Here is an 18,479-nt window from a genome sequence, read left to right on the forward strand (position 1 = left end):
CAGTGGTGTGGCATACCTCTCTGTCCCATCAACAGTGACCCTGATGGTGGATGTCTGGAGTAGGTTTAGAGCTTGCTGATCTTGCTTCGATCGGGTTACCTGCTTCTCTTCACATAAGGCAGCATATCAATCTGACAGAGACGCTCAACATTCCTGAAAAGCTCACTGGTTGGCACAACTGTTGCTGTGAACAGGCACTGCTGCTCAGTTGCAGGAGTTTGGTTGATACTGATGGGACCTTCTGTAGGTGCCATGAGATGAGGCATGTCAGAGCCGATAAGCAGCAGAAGTTGAACATGGTCTACCAAAGGCAGAGGTAAGTGAAGCAGGTGTTTATAGCGGCGTTGGAGAATCCTCACCGGATAGGAATGTTCTGAGAGACCAAGGGCATCAGCGGTGAATGCCTTTTGTATATGATACTTCTCCCCAGGTTTGTAGGGGGAGGACACTTGGAAGTGTCCCCGCAGGGTAAGTGTCTCAGGACTCTGGGGTGAGGTTTAAACGTCGAACAGCTTGTGATAAAATGATGCTTCGTTCTGAGCCACCATTGAGTATGTTTGGTCCCTGTTGTACAGCAAGACCTTTACAACCTTCAGCATCACCTTGGGAGACCGGTTTGGCCTATCCAAGTACACTGTTGTAGTCGGAGCAGTCATCATGAGCACACTCTTCTGGATCTGCTGGACCGCATCATGCAGTACAGTCAGGTGTTGCTCTCTGTAGGTATTACAAGGTCGTTTGAGGGTGCAAACCTCCGGCTGGTGAGTTCTTCCACATTTCCAGCACCGCTGTTCATCAGTTAACCACCTCACCATCTGGTCGGTGGTCAGTTTCTTAAACTCTATACAAGCGTTCAGGAAATGCTCCTTATTCTCGCAGCAGGGACAGTATGGTTTTGGTCTGGATGAGGACTTTGGTCGAACAGAACTCCCTTCTGAGCATGCTGTGTCACTACTGCTATTAGTGTGTCATCAGTGACAGTAGCTCACCTCTTCATAAATGAAAATGTAATTATTCAGGTTACCTGTCCTCTCCTGTGTCAATATTAATGACTTGCTGAGGGAGCAAACAACAGGCCGATCCAGTAGAAACAAATGAAAAGAAAATAGGCACACCTGAACCCCAGACAGGCCTGACAGAGACAGCAAAATACTGCTGCTGTTTGTCTTCTTATTTCAAAAAGGTCTCTTTATTTCAATCATTTCAGTAGATAAACACAATGCTAAGCGAGATTTAAGTGACTTTGGTTCTTCCAGTGGGAGCAGAAGTTTAAATTGTTCGCGTTAATGATACGTATCCAAACATCAGGACTCAACCTGGACATGGCGTCTGTGCGAAAACGGAGTCTAAAACTGTGATGCTTCACTTATTTTAACCAGATGAATATTTTGGATAATTAATTAGCTGACTGCTGTTGTACGTATATATGCACAGCTATATACTCATTATCAAGTTTTTCTTTATCACTTTGTACTTTGTTAGTAAAGCAAACATGAAAGGAAAAAAGTAAAATGTTTTACAATTTAATGCAACATACTTAAACTGAATCAAAAATAAACATTGTATATGTTACAGTTTACAGTGCCGTGGGAATAGTTTAATTTTTTGTATTGCTGCGTATGTCTGCTCTGAGTTAGTTATGATACAAATACAAAAATACAAACATGCATTTAACCAGACACTCTTTCAGCTACACAGCCACAGTCACACTCAGCTGACTTTATATCAGCTGAGTGTGGTCATTGTAACAAGACTCCATTGTCTCGTAGTGCACTGAACTGACAGGAAATCTGCCAAATACCTCTAACACACACGGAAAAAAAGTCGCACAACCACAAAGCCACACAAACAAAAGCACCAAGAAAAAGAAACTTTCAAGTGTGTGTAACTGCACACAAACACACACACAATTCCCTATAACAAAAGACCTTTGTTTCTTATAAGAAGCCCTGATTAGCGCACAGACACACAGTCATAATGACCTGGCTTTATACAAATGATCAAATGACCTGGCTTTATACAAATGATCAAATGACCTGGCTTTATACAAATGATGATATATATATATATAGTGTATATAATATATATTATATATATATGTATATATAATACATATACATATATAGTATATATATAAATATATATATATATGTATATATATATACATATACATATATATATATATAATACATATACATATATATATATATATATATATATACATATATATATATATATATATATATATATATATATATATATATATATACATACATACATACATACATATATATATATATATATGTGTGGTGTGTGTGTGTGTGTGTATATATGCGTGTGTTTGTGTGTGTGCGCATGTGAACCATATCTATGTGTCTATGTGTGTGAACCAGCTGCTAATGGAGGAAGGGACCGGTCCAACTCCTGCCCAATGACCCGTCTCAGAACCACATGGAAGCTCCTGACCATGCATGGAGGGTTTCACCCCAAGTCCAGCACCCTGAGGCTGTACGCTAAGCGGAAGGAAGGAGGCCGGGGACTGGTGAGTGTCAGACCACAGTCCAGGATGAGACAACGAACATCCAAGAATACATTGGAAGATGGCCCCAACTGACCGAGTGCTCAGTGAATACCTCAGGCAGCAGAAACCCAAGAAAGAGGAGGGAGACGAGGAACCATCATGGAAGGACAGGCCCCTGCACGGTATGTACCACCGGCAGATAGAGGAGGTGGCTGATATCCAGAAATCCTACCAGTGGCTGGACAAAGCTGGACTGAAAGACAGCACAGAGGCACTAATCATGGCAGCACAAGAACAAGCTCTGAGCACAAGATCCATAGAGGCTGGGGTCTATCACACCAGGCAAGACCCCAGGTGCAGGCTGTGTAAAGATGAGACAATCCAGCACATAACAGCAGGGTGCAAGATGCTAGCAGGCAAGGCATACATGGAACGCCACAACCAAGTGGCCGGCCTGGAAGTCCCGAGGTCAAAATGGGAGACGCCCCTAGGGTGGTGGAGAATGACCGAGCTAAGATCCTGTCGGACAGTGGCTAACCAAAGTAGTGGTGGACAACCAGAGGAAGACGGCCGTAGTGATGGACGTAGTAATACTGAATGACAGCAACATCAGGAAGAAGGAACACAGAAGCTGGACAAATATCAAGGGCTCAGAGAAGAGCTCGAGAAGTTGTGGAGGGTGAAGGAAACAGTGGTCCCAGTGACTCCCAAGATGGGGGAGTGGCTCCAGCAGGTCCCAGGAACAAGAAGGATGAAGAAGGACTAGAGGGGAATATTTTTCTATGTGTGCGCATTGACTTTAATATAATTAAAATGAAATGGAGAACAGGTAGGACAATAAACACAGAAAGATTTGCAGCATATTCAAAGAGCCTGTTGTGTTACCCGAGTAATAAAGCTGCTGCACGATTAGCTGCAGATAAAAACAACCAAATAAGAAAAGGGGAAAAAACGTGTGACTATACGAGATCTCTGTCTGCACGGGGCAACAGGAGGGATTTTATGAAGAGCTCTTTTATAAAGATCACTAGTTTTTAATGTCACCAGTTGATTTTATACCAATTAACTACTGGATGCTCACATAAACACCCCGCAGCAGACACCGAGTAGAAAAAGGCACCTTTTTCACTCATTTTATTTTGGAAGATTCTTGTGGCGCAGATTTGGTTTCACGAGGGATCAGAGAAACATGTTGCTAACACAAACAGACAAAACAAGACGTTAGTCTGATTGAACTAAAATCAGTGATTCGTGTGCTGTCCTCACCTGCAGTCTATGGTAAAGACCATCAATATTAAAAGCTAGTTGAGCGATGTTAACAGTCATTCAGGTAATAGGATACATAACAAATCAAGTACAAAATCAGCTTTGATGTCATCATTCCTGCAGGAAAGAGATTTTTTTCAAAGGCCTTCAACAGTCACAAAGAGACTTCTTCTTCCAACAATTTCCTGGAAATTTCACACGGCCTTTCTGGGAGGTTTGCCTTTGATATTTCCATAATGTAAGTGTTGTACTTGTGATTTCCAAGTGGAACTGATCAATTTTAAAGGTCTGATATTTAAGTATCAGTTTGTAAAGACTGACTTACTGCGTGGAAACAAGAACAACTGAAGATTACTGTGAACGAGGTGAGTTCAAGGGAGGAGACGAAAAAGGGAAGTGCCGAAGTTTCTTCCCCTGGGATGAGAAGTACGAGTCTCGGTGTGCATGCACCGATAAGGTTTTGATAGCCGAGTTCAAATTTGACTATTTACAACATGCAGATCTGATTGAGACACTAAACAAAAAGGGCATCACACACGCACACACAGCTATGATGACCCCTGCTGTTAGTTCATGGCTCACTGAAGCGACCAATCAAATCATTCCAGTAAAGAGCACGCCCATGGCTACATTTGGCCAATGAAGGATGACTATCTAGCTGACGGACCGTTTTGGACGACCAGTTGTAGACGGCCTCTCCGTGCCACACTGGAGTTGGTGCCAGCACGAGCTGCCCCTGCTCTCTGCAGCCCAGTTCCTCTGCTGGAGTCTGAGCGTCTCAGAAAAAGGCAGCTAATAATTATCAAGGAGAGCAGAGTCCAGGAGAGAAGTGCTCTTTGCTCTTTGTCCTTGACTCTCTTTGTCACTTCTTCTAGCTTGCTGAATAAGTTATAACATGTTGTTTCACTTGCCGATCTCTCCTCTGTAGCTCAAAATGTCTTCATCTTCCTCCTCTTACCTTCCCAGTCTGATTCACACTCATCCTCCCTCCTCGTATATCGCTGCACCCTCTTCTCTCCTATCCTGTTTCCTTTCACACTCCCACAACACTTTTCTGTCCTTTGAGAAAGAAGAAATTGAATTCTCGTGCCTCACTGCTTCAGTGTGTTGTCCCTGGGACTCTCCTCCTTGCTCTTTGTGTTCCCTCTTTCCTTTCTTGTTCTCCTACTTCATCCTTGTTTCCATCACTGTCACATTTCCTATTTTCTCCTGTAATTTCAGTCTTTTCTATCCCCTGTTTGCAGACTGCAATTCTTTGCCCCGTTTCTATGTGCTGGGTATTTTTTGCCTTCATTAAATTCTGCCTCCTTCCATCTATAACGCTCCTTTGCCTCTCTGAGCAAAACACCACCACCTCTTTCCCTCAGTTTTGCTTCCCTTCCCCCTTCTATTCTCCTCTTCTGAGGCTTAAACCCAATTATCTTGTGTTCTAGAGAGAGAAACCACACACACGGTGGGAACAGCCTGTGGGAAGCAGCGCAGCCGCGAGGGACGGACGCCGTTTGTTCTCCCTTCGGCCGGTCGCCTCCGATCGTGTCAGCAAGACACAAGCGCACATATACACAGACTGAGAAAGCCAGAGATAAAGACGAGAGGGAAATACAGAAAATAAACCCCATTCTGATTCTGATTCTGATTCTGAAAAGAAGGCATTGTATGTCACACACACAAGCCTGTTTAGCTATCTTAGTGAGGACCTTCATTGACATAATGGTTTCCCCAGCCCCTCACCCTAACCATTACAAATGAACGCCTGACCCTAAACCTAACTGTAACCCTGACACTAAAACCACATTTTTAGCCTCAAAAAGGCCTTCAAACTTGTGAGGACCGGTGAGTGTGTCCTCACAAGTGACTGTTGGTCCTCACAAAGATAGCTAGACAGGAACACACACACAAAGAGAATAACTGACTGAATTGCTTTGATGCTAAAACACACTCTAATCAAAATAACTGGATAAAGATTTATGAATTCATATAAGTTTGGTTCACAATTTTCTTCACGTCAGTTTAAATCAATACAAAATTGAAAGCTGATATTTCATGTTGAATGAACTACTTCAGAATAACCATTTTACTGCATAAATCTCCACAGAAAAACACCAAAAACCAATAATCACTGATGTTGGTTTGTTTGAGCACGTCGCGATCCCGAGCTTAACATTCCCACCGCTTTAAACGTTCCTAAGCAGGGATGATGAAACGAGCGTCCCTGCCCTGTTTGGGTAAAAGTCAGTTACTCAACGACATCTTTATTAAGTGAGCAATGCAGGCCTGCTCTGTTACTCTGTGACTATGAAGTGCATTTAACTCATGATGTGTTTAACAGTCTTGGCTTGCATGTGTTGTATTCTGTCAGTTATTGAAAGAGAAATTACACAGACATTTAATAACGTGTCAAAAGATGTCATGAATGCCTCCTTTATGACTTTTCTTTTTACAGACCAATGTGTGATTAGAATGTGTGATAAGCATGACAGCTCAGCTAAACTGAGGCTTTACGACTACGCAAGGACCAAAATACAAGCATGCTGGTAACACCTCACCCTTTGAGTCATTTCAAACATCTGCATACCTGAGGGCCAAAAACATGGTTTACAAAAATAAATAAAGGCTATGGTAGCATTGTAAAATGTCCACGAGCGCAGCGTGTCAGCTATAAAACAGCAGTGTTTGGATCTTGAACGCTATGATTTGAAACTGGAAGCTGGAAATTCCACTTGTTTCAGCACCGATTTTGCTATTTTATCCTTTAACTGCTGCTAGGTCATTAGGCAAACCTATAAAATATAAATCTTACATCTCCAGAAATAATTAATCCATTTCCTGGTACGCTTACACCCATCTCTGGAGTTTGCCCTTCCAGGAGCAGCCCCCAAAGCAAAGCCTTTCAGGGCAGAGTGCAGCCTACTCACAGCCACTTGACAGGACAGAGGGCTGTACTTAGTCACATTGCTGGGAACAACCTCTAATATCTTCCTCACTTTGCCTGACGGCGGCTTCTTCCTCGCTCCTGTTTGATGATATGAAAATATCCGACATTAAATTAGTTTTCTCACATGCTCACAGTGAACGCTGCTGGAGAGGTCAGTTTGCCAGCTGGGCATCGAGAGAACATTTGCACACGTCTAAACACACACAGGCCCCATAAACAGATGGTGTCTCCTCGTGCACGCACACACACACACAGTGATATGCTGTTAACACATGACCAGGTCCCTCGAGTTTGCGGCCCAAACATTACACACGAGATAACATCGTTTACGTACTTATGCAAAAACGCACACAATCCAGTCATTCACATGATTCTGAAACCAGTTCCCCATCTCTGCACAGTCAAACATGTTCTTCCTCAGTTCGTCATCCTGCTTCCTCTTTACTGTCTCAGAAGTGCAGTCCTACCATGCTGTAGCTTCACACCATCAGAGCTTAGTCATCCACACACTGCTGTACTTAATCCACTATCGCTAACACGCACCAACGACGAGCACCTGCGTTCCCCTCAGAGACGTTATCGCTGCTTTGTCATGAGCTGCTGTCATTCAGTGATTGCATCACATCGGAAAGCAATAATCTGCATTCTAAAGGAGAACGGGCACAGACCTAAACGACTTCACCTGTGCACAGTGCACACTATTGTGTCTATGCTGTATTATACAAAGTGCTGCTATAATAGACTCCCTACTTCCAATCATTGAGATCACACACACGCAGCTGCCACACGGATACGCCGCAGCTCAGTGGACACGCCGTTAAATCTAAACCTTAATCTAATCCACTCGTCCTCCCTGTGCGAAGAAAGCAGTCCACTAACAGCAGCAGGTCACTCGGGCACGCCCCGCTGTTGAAAGCACACTGTGAAAGAAAATGCAGCGAGGAGTTTCCAGAGCATCTAAAAGGCTTCCCTCACAGGGCGCTGACCGCCACTTTGGAAAAAAAAGTTTTCGATTGTTTATAAAGAAACACAAATGCTCTAATTTTACAATTTATACAGTAGTCCATTACTGGCACTTTGAAAATGCCTCTGATGTGGTCCCGCTGCATCACGCTGCTCGATACCCGCAAATAGAACGAACCCTGATAAGAGTATAGAGCGTAGTGGATAAAACCAAGAATAGTTTGAACATGACATCCATTCTTGCAGACTGTAACCAGACAGCAGACACATGGAGGTGGCAGGACTGATGTGAAGAGCAATAACTGGCTCCTTTTTGTCAGGAAATCGTGTCAATTGATGAGCAGAAGTCAAAAACATCCACGCTGTCTTATGTAATAAAGGATATAAAGTAACAACCTTGTCGGCACCGTCTAGATAAATCTATCAAACCAACAGACTCAGACCTAAATGGATTAACGCCAGGTTTTATAAGTGCACGAATTACATCAGTCCAATGCATACAACGACTCCAGTGAACCCACTGGGAGGACTGGTCCATTGCTGGAAGGACCATTAACAGCTGAGCAACAGGCTCATCTGGATCTACTCGTGTCCGTCATGTGATGCGTCGCCATGCATGCACAACCAAAGCAAGCCTATTATCGGCTAAAATACACCAGCGGAGAAGACTGATGGAAAACCATATGTCATAATGGGATTACAGATTTGAAAGAAAAGGACGGGGGGGGGGGGGGGGGCAGCCTATGTGCGGCCAGCCTTACAGAGGAACTATAGTAAATGCTGTAGGTGCTTTATAGGATTATTGCAGCGACGCTGTAAACACAAAAACAGCATTAGGAGTATGATAAGGTTGCCACAGATAAGTCCTGATAGAAGGATCATTACGCACATCGTTGTGAGTCCACAGGAGAAAGAAATCTTTACTTTAAGCCCCTGAACTCAGCCCTAAATCTCAACAGGAGAAATCCAGATGTGCCACAGCTACACTGGACTCACATCTGGTAACTGTGTAAGCCTTCACAGGGTAAAACAATGTTTCAGTAAAAATATTACAACAATAAAACGGCTACGTCACATTTTGGGTCAAAGATTGTCGCACTCAGTTTCTCGTTTCAGTTTTCAGCTACTGGTCCATGATGGCCTATAAGCCTCATCCCAACCACTCCCACCAGGAAAAAAAATCAACAAGTAAATAATTTGAGAGCCTGAAAAAAAAAACAATACAGAATAAAATGAGAATAGTTCTTACTTTAGAGTCAGTCAGCCCCATCGCTAATGGATAAAGTGTTTAAGCTCAATAAAATATCACGATTATATAATGATGGTAGTCATTTGTGTGGGAACATTATCATTCAACCAGGGTAACAGGTAGCAGCGTTTCCCTGGTGTCTACACAAACTAATCCTCCTACAATGTATTATTACAGGATTTAACAGTAAAAAAACAAAACAACAGTTCAGTGCTTTTAAAATGGACAGTGAATGCATAACTTACCCAGTCACTGCAGTGGGTGAGAAAACCCACTGCATCTGTCTGAACATAACCGTAACCAATGATTCATCCTGCAACCGTCAAACGATACAGTCGTCCTTTTGCAGATGCACAAACTTGGAAACTCCAGACCAATCATATGTTTCTAAAATTGTGGTTTTTTTAGTAGCTAAACATTAAATCTGGATCCATTTTTGCATCAGATAAAAATGTTACACTAGGCTGTCAACAGTGCAGCACCTGTGTGTGTGTGTGTGTGTGTTGTGTGTGTTGTGTGTGTGTGTGTGTGTGTGTGTTGTTGTTGATGTGTTCTATGTGTCTGTGTGTGGGTGGGGGGGGGGGCATAAGAAAAAGGACACACATGCACACTATATAGGTTTATTAGACCGTGGTTATGAAAGACTTACTTCATCTGTTTGACGATGGTGCTTTTCCCTGACTCTCCGGCCCCTGAGGGATAAGAGACAAGAAGACAATATAAACAGGGTGTGTGTGTGTGTGTGTGTGTGTGTGTGTGTGTGTGTGTGTGTGTGTGTGTGTGTGTGTGTGTGTGTGTTTGACAGAAAGATGGAGATAGAGTGTCAGAGAGGAGGGGTAGGGAAGAGAGAGAGAGGCAGGGAGGTATGTGCACAGCACAGCAGCAGCGGGTGGAGATGAAAGAGATGGACAAAGTGGCTGAAGCCTTTCTTCCTCAGCCTCTTCCATCCTCCATCTTGCAACAGAGTCAAACAGATTAAACACTCGAGGTTAATTTCGCGCAAAGAATCAATGAATCAATCCCAAACCAATGAAGCAGTGCTGCCTGTGCGGGGCCCTCCACTGCTGCATGCTGCCATTTTTTCGCCTTGGCTTCCATCTGCAGCTAACATCTCTGGTGTAGATGTCGTCTTTTACCGACCCACTGACTGATTGCGCGTTAAAACATTGGGACCATCTGCCGTTATTCAAGCAGGTGGCTTCAAAACGACGCAATAGGAAGGAAGGGTTCCTTCAAATGCACAATAAAAAATCATAACGCATCTTTGTTCTTGTTGTTGAATATAGTTTGTGACAGACGTCGACAGTTTCTCTTTTCTTTCTTTATTTCCACCACCAACCCACACCCACCCACGCGCGCGCGCACACGCACACACACCACACCTTCCCACGGCCCCAGGGTCTCATTTCTCAGCCCTGGCGCTACCAGCCGAAGAGAAGAGCATTAAAGCCAAGTCTCTTACCGAGCAGCAGCAGTTTAACATCTTTGGCCGCGGTGAGGCCGTCCTCCTTCAGGTTTTTCTCGATGGCTTTGCTCCGATCCAGAGCCGCCCTCTCCTCTGCGCTCAGAGTACATCCCATGGTCAGAGAACACAGCTTGATAGAGTATCGGTACCGGGATCCACGGAAGAAAGCGCAATAATTAGACGAATGAATGAAACTTCAATTGCAAATCCTTTTTCTTTCCTTCGCTGGTTTATTGCCCCCCTTTTCTCTGCTCAGGCTTCGATCCCTCTACGATCCCTCTGTTTCTTTCTGGGCAGCCGGGTAGAAGCACCGTTAAAGCATTGAAATCAGGGATCCGCTCGGTTTGATCCACAGCGCAACACCGAGACGATATAGCCTCCGCAGCTGGTCGCTTCTCACGCGTGGTCTCGGAGCTGGTCCGTCCTTTATCCGTGTCTTTCTTTTCTCTTTTTTTCCTCCGTTAGTAAATCACGATAACGGTTCCCTTCTTCTTCTTCTTCTTCTTCTCCACTCGTCTATTCTGCGTTACTGGGCGGCGGTGCGCATTGCTCGGTTCTTCCGTTTGGCTCCTCCGGGGCGGGCGGCGGCGGGGACTCGCTCTGTAACACTACTGCCTCCCGGTAGCTCCGGTAGGGGCTCAGTGCTCCGTTAGTTCATTCGTTCAGTTGCAGGTTTCTGACGTCAGAGCAGTGAAAACAAATGTGGGAGAGCACATCCACGCTCCCAGTGGCGCGGCCTTGTGGCGCACTGGTATATAGTACCATCATGGGCTTCAGAAACAGTTAAACCCAAAGCGACTCCAGGTTAAGTTGAGGTGAGGTTGATCTGTCTATAGGTCCGATGGTTCGTAGAAAATCACATAAAGTAAGGTTAAATGGATATCTCATACTCGATAGAGCAACAGATTTCATTTTCAGACGCATAAAACTGCAGTTGCATGAGATTTGTTTGCTCGTGTAGCTTTCTCTGAAGTTCTCTTCAGTAATAATGTCCTGGCATCATTGTATAAGACACTTGGACTGATCTGAAAGTATCTCTGAGACTCTTCCCAAAGACAGCAGTGCGGTGGTTACATGCAGGGCTGGATCTAACCTTTCTGATACCCCAGGCTAACTCATGATTTGGTACCCCCAACCTCCTTACAGGCATATTCATTTTTACCACCACAAGTTTTTGAGAAAATTGCCCCTTTTAGGTATGTAAATGGCCCGAAGGAAATGTACAGGATAGATGGATTCCCATTTTTGGCAAACAGGTTAAAACCCCATTTTTGTAATTCACAGGGCAAAAGTTTGTTGGACAATTTAAAGCAGGGGCGGCCAACTCAGGCCTCGAGGGCCGGTGTCCTGCAGGTTTCCCCAGTCTTATAAAATGTCCTGTTTATAAGATTTGAGGAAACCTGCAGTCAGCTGAGACTGAAGAAGTCACTTGGAGTGACGAAACGTTTCTCCCACAAAACGCTACGTCCAGATGAACAGAATCAACTTTTGCACAACAACATTTAGCTACGTGGAGCATGAATTAGCTAAGGTAAACACAAACACGTATGTTCTGCATCTGGTAAACAGCTGCGAGGGACCAAAGGTCATAAAACAAAAAAGACAAGTAGCCAGTGCATTAGCAGTGATCAGAATTTCATCCTACAAACAAATATTTAATCCAAGATTAAATATCGAAGCTACAGTATTAGTTTATATATATTTTGACTATAATTCAATACAGTTTCAGTTGCAGTTCTAATATCACAAATGTGTTCATGGACATAATATTGTTAAGGAAAAAATACTGAGGGAGGCAGCTGTTCCATTACATCGTTTTTATTGAGTTGCTGGCTTCATACAGCCGCACTGTTCATCTAACCATCACACTGTTTGTGGAAATGGAGCCATTTTCCAGCTGATTGTGTGGCTGTTTGGTAATAATCAGCATCATCAACAATATGACATGGAAAAACACGCATTACATGCACACCTTGTACCCCTCTGTTTGCACAAGATCATCTAAGATGCCTTGCTTTTGTTGACTTTGTGTATGAAGGCAATATTTCAGTCTTGATATTGTAGTCAATTGGGAAAAATGACACTGGCTTTGAGAAAGAAAAAGAAGCCCTCAGTGGTTACAGCCATGACTAATGGTTGGATCTTGGCTACAGCTCTGAGGTTACATATGTGGCAAAATAAGAAGCTTCTGGCCCAACTTTCCTCAGCGTAAGTGTTTTCGTGCCTTCATTTGGATCTATTTTAAAACTTCAGACAACATCATCCTTTGCTAATAATTGATCAGACATTAGACTTTAGAGTCATAGTTTCCGGTATGTTGGCGATGGTGTTTGGCTCTGCCGCTGCCGGGTGCAGTTTGTCGCGCTCTACTACTGTTGTGTTGTTTTTTCTGCTCTACTGTTCTCACTCAGTTTTAATGATGTATTTGCTGCTCTGGTGTATGATCGCCTGGCAAAGCCAGGCTATTTACCATGATGCCACACGATGTCTCGTCGTCCTCTGGCATTTTCCACCCTCCTCCATTAGCTGGATCCTCGTCAGGCGATTTCAGTGGTCCCTCTAGAGCATAGGTGTCAAACTCTGGCCCGCGGGCCAACTTTGGCCCGCAGCCTAATTATATTTGGCCCGCGAAGCCATACCAAATTACTATCAGAGCTGGCCTACTGGTATTATACAGCTAATATATATATTGTTTAGTATTAAGCTTTGCTTGTTCCATATTCAATTTTCCAGCAAAACGTGTTTGAGTCCATAAGAAAAGACTCATTCTTAAATCTGGAGGAAGATATTTTTCAATAAATATTAATGTTAGCCCGCGACTTTGTTCCAGTTTGAATTTTGGCCCACTGTGTGTTTGAGTTTGACACCCCTGCTCTAGACCACAGAGAAGGAGAGGGAGAAGAGGAGGTATTCAGGGAAAGCTCGGGCTTTACTGGCGGCGTGGTTTGGCTGGTAAGCGACGTTGAGCGTGCGTTGTCTCCTGCGTCCAGAAAAGCTCCATGGAGGGCGACTTGTTTTCCACGGCCTTGTTTGGATGCGCTGGGCCTGGCTCTTTGAGACCGTGCCACCTCAGGAGGGTTTATCCAGACTCTTCTGCGGGCTGGCTTTTTCTTCCCTCGGTGAGTGGACTCCACGAGCGTGACGGCTCGAACCCTGTGTATTTACGTCCCTTAACTCGAGCCTCTGCAAATAATGAGGCTTCTAGCTCACTGAATATGGCGGATTTTAACGCTCGATCTCTCTCTAATAAATCATTCTTGTTGAATGATTTTATATTATCTAAAAAACTGGATTTTTTACTCCTGACTGAGACCTGGCAGCGGGATGTAGACTACTCGTCACTTATTGAACTCGGCCTGGATGGCTGTACTTTTATTACCCGGCCTCGGTTGTCTGGTCGGGGTGGTGGGCTCGCTGTGGCTTTCCAGGACCGTTTCTCCTGCCGCTCCGTGAAAACTGGACATTTTTGTTCGTTTGAGCTGCAGCTGCTTAAAATTGGTAACAAGGATCCTTTGAGCTGTGCTGTGGTGTATCGTCCACCTGGATATAACAGGTTATTTTTATCGGAGCTCAGCGACTTCTTATCCGCTACTATGAGGCTGTCTAGAGTGCTTATAGTTGGGGACTTTAACATTCACGTTGATGATGACTCCGACCTATTCGCCAGAGACTTTATGAACATTATGGATTCTTTTCATTTTGCTCAGCATGTGTCCTACACACAGCAAAGCTCACACACTGGACCTTGTTTTTACTTTGGGTTTAAATATTGATTTTATTCGCTCTGAGGACATTTTTATTTCTGATCACTATGTTATAGTTTTTAACTTGTCTTTTAATGAGCCTTTGTCCCCCGTCAGACGGATGGTTAGCTCTCGCATCCAGCTATCTCCTCAAAATGGTGTTGATTTCTCAACCAGTCTTTTTAATAATTATTGCTATATTTCTATTTTAGATGAAATCTGTCCGGTTAAGACGAGGAGTGTTTCTGCCTCTAAATCTCCTCCTTGGCTAAATGACAGTATTTGTTGTCTAAAACGTGATTGTCGTAAAGCGGAGCGCAGGTGGAGGAAAAGTCATCTAAATGTTCACCTCCTCTATCTTAAGGACCTTTTAGCTTCTTTTAATAATGCGATCAGAGATGCGAGGGCTGCCCACTTCTCACACTTGGTTACAAAGAGCAGAGGCAATCCTAAGGTGCTATTCCACACCATTGGTGACATTGTTACTCCTACTCTGCCTGCGGCCCCGATTTTTTCTAACGGCTGTGAACATTTTCTGTCTTTTCTGCTTGCAAAGATTCATAACGTGAGAATGAGTTTTACACACTCAGCACCTGTTATCTCGATCTCTGCCCCATGTTGACCCGCTATCTTGGATACTTTCTCTCCTGTTTCACTGCCTGAGCTGGTAAAATTAGTGAATTCAGTGAAAGCATCCTCCTGTTCACTTGACACTGTACCTGCATCATTGTTCAAAAATGTCTTCCAGTCTATTGGCCCATGTGTGCTCACTTTAATCAACTCTTCACTGGCATCTGGTATAGTTCCGGTTTACTTTAAAAATGCTGCTATTCTCCCACTTTTAAAAACCCTCAGCTTGACCCCTCTCTTAGGAGCAGCTACAGACCTCTCTCTAAGTTACCGTTAATCGCTAAGCTTCTAGAAAAGGTTGTGGCTCAGCAGCTTATGGCAGCTCCTGATAAACATGGCATTTACGATAAGTTTCAGTCCGGTTTTCGTCGATTTCACTCCACGGAGACAGCTCTTCTTAGGGTCTCTAGTGATATCTTGATGAATGATGATGCAGGAAAATGCTCTGTTCTACTCATGTTGGACCTCACATCAGCTTCCGACACAGCTGACCATCACGTCCTCATTGAAAGGCTGAAAAATTGTGTTGGTGTATCTGGAACTGCATTAGAGTGGTCCTCTTATCTCCATCACCGATCCTTTTCTGTGGCAGTCTCCGGTTTTAGGTCATCCTCTACCTCCCTTACTTATGGTGTCCCTCAAGGGTCAGTTTTGGGGCCTTTATTGTTTTTAATATCTTCTCCCCCTCCAGCATATAATGGGCTCTTTTGAGGACATTTCTTATCACTGTTATGCTGATGATATTCAGTTGTACGTTTCTTTTATGCCCCAGGATTTATCTAAGCTTCAGCGTCTGAATGATTGCTTAGATTTGATCAAACGTTGGATGGCTGCAAATTTCCTCCAACTCAACGAGGGAAAACCGAAGTCCTCGTATGCGCCCCTGATAGGTTTCTATCGCAGCTAGTGAAAGCCCTCGGTCCTCTCTCACTCTGTGTTAAATCCTCTATCAGGAATCTGACTCGAGTCTCACATTGGATGGGCATGTGAAATCTCTGGTTCGGTCTTGTTTTTATCATTTCAGAAATGTGGCTAAGCTGAGCCCGATGTTATCTCGCTCTGAACTGGAGATTGCTATACGTGCATTTATTTCTTCATGCTTGGATTATTGTAATTCGCTGTTTATGTGTCTAAGCAAAGGTTCTCTGGATCGTCTGCAGGTTGTGCAAAACGCTGCAGCTACGCTGTTGACTAAATCCTGCAAGTACTCACATGTGACACCGTTGTTATCTCAGCTACACTGGCTTCCTGTTGAATTTAGAGTCAAGATCCTGGTCTTGACCTACAGAGCTGTGCACGGACTGGCACCAGCCTACATCTCTGATCTGCTACAGCCTGATGTCCCCAGCAGGTCTTTGAGTCATCTGATCAGGGCTTACTTGCTATAAAAAATACTAAGAGGAGGACTGAGGGTGACAGAGCTTTTGTGGCCCCGAGACTGTGGAACTCTCCCCCCACAACATTAAGAACTGTGGACTCAGAGCTGTTTTTAAAAAACAACTCAAAACTCACCTTTTTAAAACTGCTTTTGGTTAATTTTTTGCCTGTTTTATTTTTCTTTTAAATCTTTTTATGACTTGTAATCTTATGTGCAGCACTTTGTGATTCTGTCTTGAAAGGTGCTATATAAATAAAAATGTATTTATTTATTATTTATTTCCTGTTCACAAAATAGTGACTTGCAGAGTAATTTGACATAAACAAAGAGAAGATGAACACATTTGTTATATATGTCGTGTTCTGCTATGACACTTTTATTTAGCATGACATGAAGTATATACAGTATGAGTTTAAAGTCTATAGGGGGGGGTCATTCATTTTCCCAAGGAGCCACTTGAGAAACTGGGACTGTTGTGGAGATCCAGCTGATAAGCAGAACTCAATTCTGCAACAACTACAATAATGATAACATAGAGGCTATAATAACAGTCTGTGGAGTGGGTGTGGTCTCTGGCCAGCTGCAGAGGAGGGGTGAGGCAATGAGCTCCCAGGGCAGCGCAGGGGCGGGGTCAACAGGTGTGCTTGTCACGGTCCTGGGTCTCCTGACCCAGTGTTTTTAGTTCTTTGTGATGTTTGTATTATTGTACTTGTGAGTTATTCGATGGTTTCTAGTTTCGATCCCTTGCCCTTCATGTTCTCTGTGTCCCCTCTGTTCTGTGTAAGTCTGTGTCTGCATGTTTGAGTTCCCCTCTGTGTCTCTCGGTTCTTAGAGTCCTCTGCCTTATGGTTTATGTCTCTGTGTTTCTTAGTTGCTGTCTCCACTGTGTCAAGTTCGCGTCTCTGTGTGATCCTTCCTGTTTTACTTTGAAGGTCCGTGTCTTATGTGAATGTGTCCTGCTTTGCTTGTCTCGTCAGTCCTGATTTCTCCCAGCTGTGCCCTCCTTCTGTGTCTCATTCCCCTCGTTACTCCCCAGTGTATTTAAACCCTGTGTTTCTCTGAGTCAGTGTCCGCGTCTCATGCTGTGTGGATCTCCCTGTGTCTCTCTGTGAGTTCTTAGTTTGTATGTTTGTCCTACCAGCAAATAAAGCTGTGATTTTTGAGTTCATCCCCTGAGTCCGAGTCTTGCATTTTGGGTCCAACTCCTGCCTGCCGCACAGCGATTCATGACAGTGCTGGGATGAGAAGGTGACTGTGACTCTTTATATGTTCACAGTGACAGTCGGAGGAGAGGAGAGCGAACGTGACAGCGGTGCGGGAGTGTCTGTGTCCCAGTAAAACAAAACCACAGTGAAACCAAATCTGTAAATAAAGAAGTGTTGTCATTACGTCCGTGTTCTGTCCATGTGTAACGGGTCCAACATCACACAGTCATTTGATATAATTATTATATAATCATTTTTTGGCCTTATTCAATTTTATTTATATAGCACCAAATCACATCACATCAACAACAAGTAAGCGAGTGCGAGAGCGACGTGGTCCTACTGGTAAGAGCAGAAGTTATACTTACACAATGAAAACGTAAAACCGACATCATAAAAAATATCAACATTTAATCAAATTGTGCATGTTTTTGCAAAATTCCAAAGCATTTTAATTTTAAACAAAGTACTGTTGCATTTTGCTTGTAGTTTAATTACTTCATCTGCACTCAGTCTGTTTTGGACTTGAACAAGTGCATGAAGGTAATGTTTGTATTTCCACTTAATGTCTGAGGTTCAAAGGGAAATAACAGTCACATCAACAGCAAATTCAAGATGTGCTTACCATTCTGCATCTGAGAGCTCTGGGATGTCCCTTTGTCCCACAAACCTCTCAGATTCCTGCTGCCACTTTGCTCAGGCTGAGCTGAGCCTGACATTTGTGCGATAGCTTGTGTCCCCATCTTCAGCCTCACATTCCTGCAAAGGTACAACAAACTCATTCAGTGTTCTTGTCCTGATGGAGTTAAATATTTTAGTTACAAGCTCTCAAAGCCTTGGGTCAGTACGATGGAAAAATATTTGTTTCAGTTCCTAGTTCATTTTAGTCACTTTGTCTTGCAAAGTCTGACCATTTTCCCCTCAGACCTGTTCAGCCCCTGGTTCTAACACTTTTCAGCACAGCCTATCTGATCGTGCACTTACGTCTGTGAACAAATCACTTCCTATAGTAGTTTTTTTCACTTGGTGCATTGTTGCCAGGTCCTCAATAATCTCAAAGTCTTTCATTATCCCGTGTACGGAGATGAGTAACCGAGCTGTGCGCAGACACACGCTGTAAAAAA

General features: G+C 43.7%; 1 protein-coding gene across 1 annotated transcript in view; it reads right to left on the reverse strand.

Annotated features, from left to right (window-relative positions):
* The window catches only part of LOC102290904 (guanine nucleotide-binding protein G(o) subunit alpha), a gene marked incomplete at both ends in the record, with an annotated part of 83,087 nt that extends 72,182 nt beyond the window's left edge, over positions 1-10,905 (reverse strand). Inside the window, 2 exon segments of the mRNA XM_005950475.3 lie at positions 9,584-9,626; positions 10,397-10,905. Coding sequence (XP_005950537.2) covers positions 9,584-9,626; positions 10,397-10,514 — 161 coding nt within the window.
* Between the last annotated feature and the right edge of the window lie 7,574 nt (positions 10,906-18,479).

Source organism: Haplochromis burtoni, unplaced genomic scaffold (assembly GCF_018398535.1).
Source record: "Haplochromis burtoni strain Fernald_Lab_line unplaced genomic scaffold, NCSU_Asbu1 Contig_792, whole genome shotgun sequence".
Classification (NCBI taxonomy): domain Eukaryota; kingdom Metazoa; phylum Chordata; class Actinopteri; order Cichliformes; family Cichlidae; genus Haplochromis; species Haplochromis burtoni.